This window comes from Pygoscelis adeliae, unplaced genomic scaffold (genome assembly GCF_000699105.1).
Source record: "Pygoscelis adeliae isolate BGI_AS28 unplaced genomic scaffold, ASM69910v1 Scaffold282, whole genome shotgun sequence".
Classification (NCBI taxonomy): domain Eukaryota; kingdom Metazoa; phylum Chordata; class Aves; order Sphenisciformes; family Spheniscidae; genus Pygoscelis; species Pygoscelis adeliae.
In genome coordinates, this window is record NW_008824352.1 from 3,747,930 (window position 1) to 3,748,800 (window position 871).

The 871-nt window shown below is 37.7% G+C and overlaps 1 protein-coding gene across 1 annotated transcript in view; it reads right to left on the minus strand.

The window, feature by feature from the left end:
- Positions 1-535: 535 nt before the first annotated feature.
- The window catches only part of MYL10 (myosin, light chain 10, regulatory), a 13,301-nt gene continuing 12,965 nt past the window's right edge, over positions 536-871 (minus strand). Inside the window, exon 6 of the mRNA XM_009319325.1 lies at positions 536-692. Coding sequence (XP_009317600.1) covers positions 594-692 — 99 coding nt within the window. The 3' untranslated portion in view covers positions 536-593. The remainder of the gene's footprint in view (positions 693-871) is intronic.

An 871-nucleotide genomic window follows, 5' to 3' on the forward strand; every position in this document is an offset into this window, starting at 1 on the left:
CTACTGTGAGAAAAATAGCTACTATTCCACTACTTCTGTTCTTTTGCACCAAAGCAAATGAGTCAAGTGGCTTATGAAACTGGCCACATCACTGAGAGGGCATATTGCATATTTACAAGAGCTTAAGATTGTTTTATTTACACTTTCATTGCTAGGGGCTGTGAAATGGAACAGAATTCTATTTACCAAATACTCTTGCTAGTGCAATAAGTTAGAGGATTTCTCAATTAACACATGGAACTTACGTATAAAAGACAAGAGGTTAAGCAACACTGCAGTGCCCAGTGGACCATCTGGTGAACATTAGGATTGTCAATAAATCATGAAAGCACCAGTTCATCAAGAAAATTCCATTTCAAACCACTGACAGAAAAAAAAAAAAAAAGGATGGGAAAAAACTCACAAAATTGGTATTTTCATCTTTTATAAAAACAGGAGCATTAAATAACTTTAATCTAATTTCAATTGTTTTATTGGTTCTCTTCTGATGACCACATGGCTTCACATACTGAATGTTTAGCCCTTTGTCTTGCACACAAAGCATTATGAAATAGCTTGGTGCATCACCACAGGAGACGCTCATCTCTTTCCTCTTAGTCTTTCTCCTCGCCATGGGTGATAACGTAACAGAGGTTCTTATAGTCAAGATTACCGGAGACATCTGGAGGGAAAGCGGCAAACATCTGGTTGATCTACCAAGCAAAGAGGACATAAGTATTACAAACATAGGACTGTGGGACAGCAACATGTACTGCTTTTGATTTTCAACCCAGTTCAGCTCCCTTCTGCCTTGATCTGTTAACCACTGTGGAAAATTTTTCCTTAGCTTCAGTAAAATTGAAATAGGAATGAGGACACAACTAGTCAATAC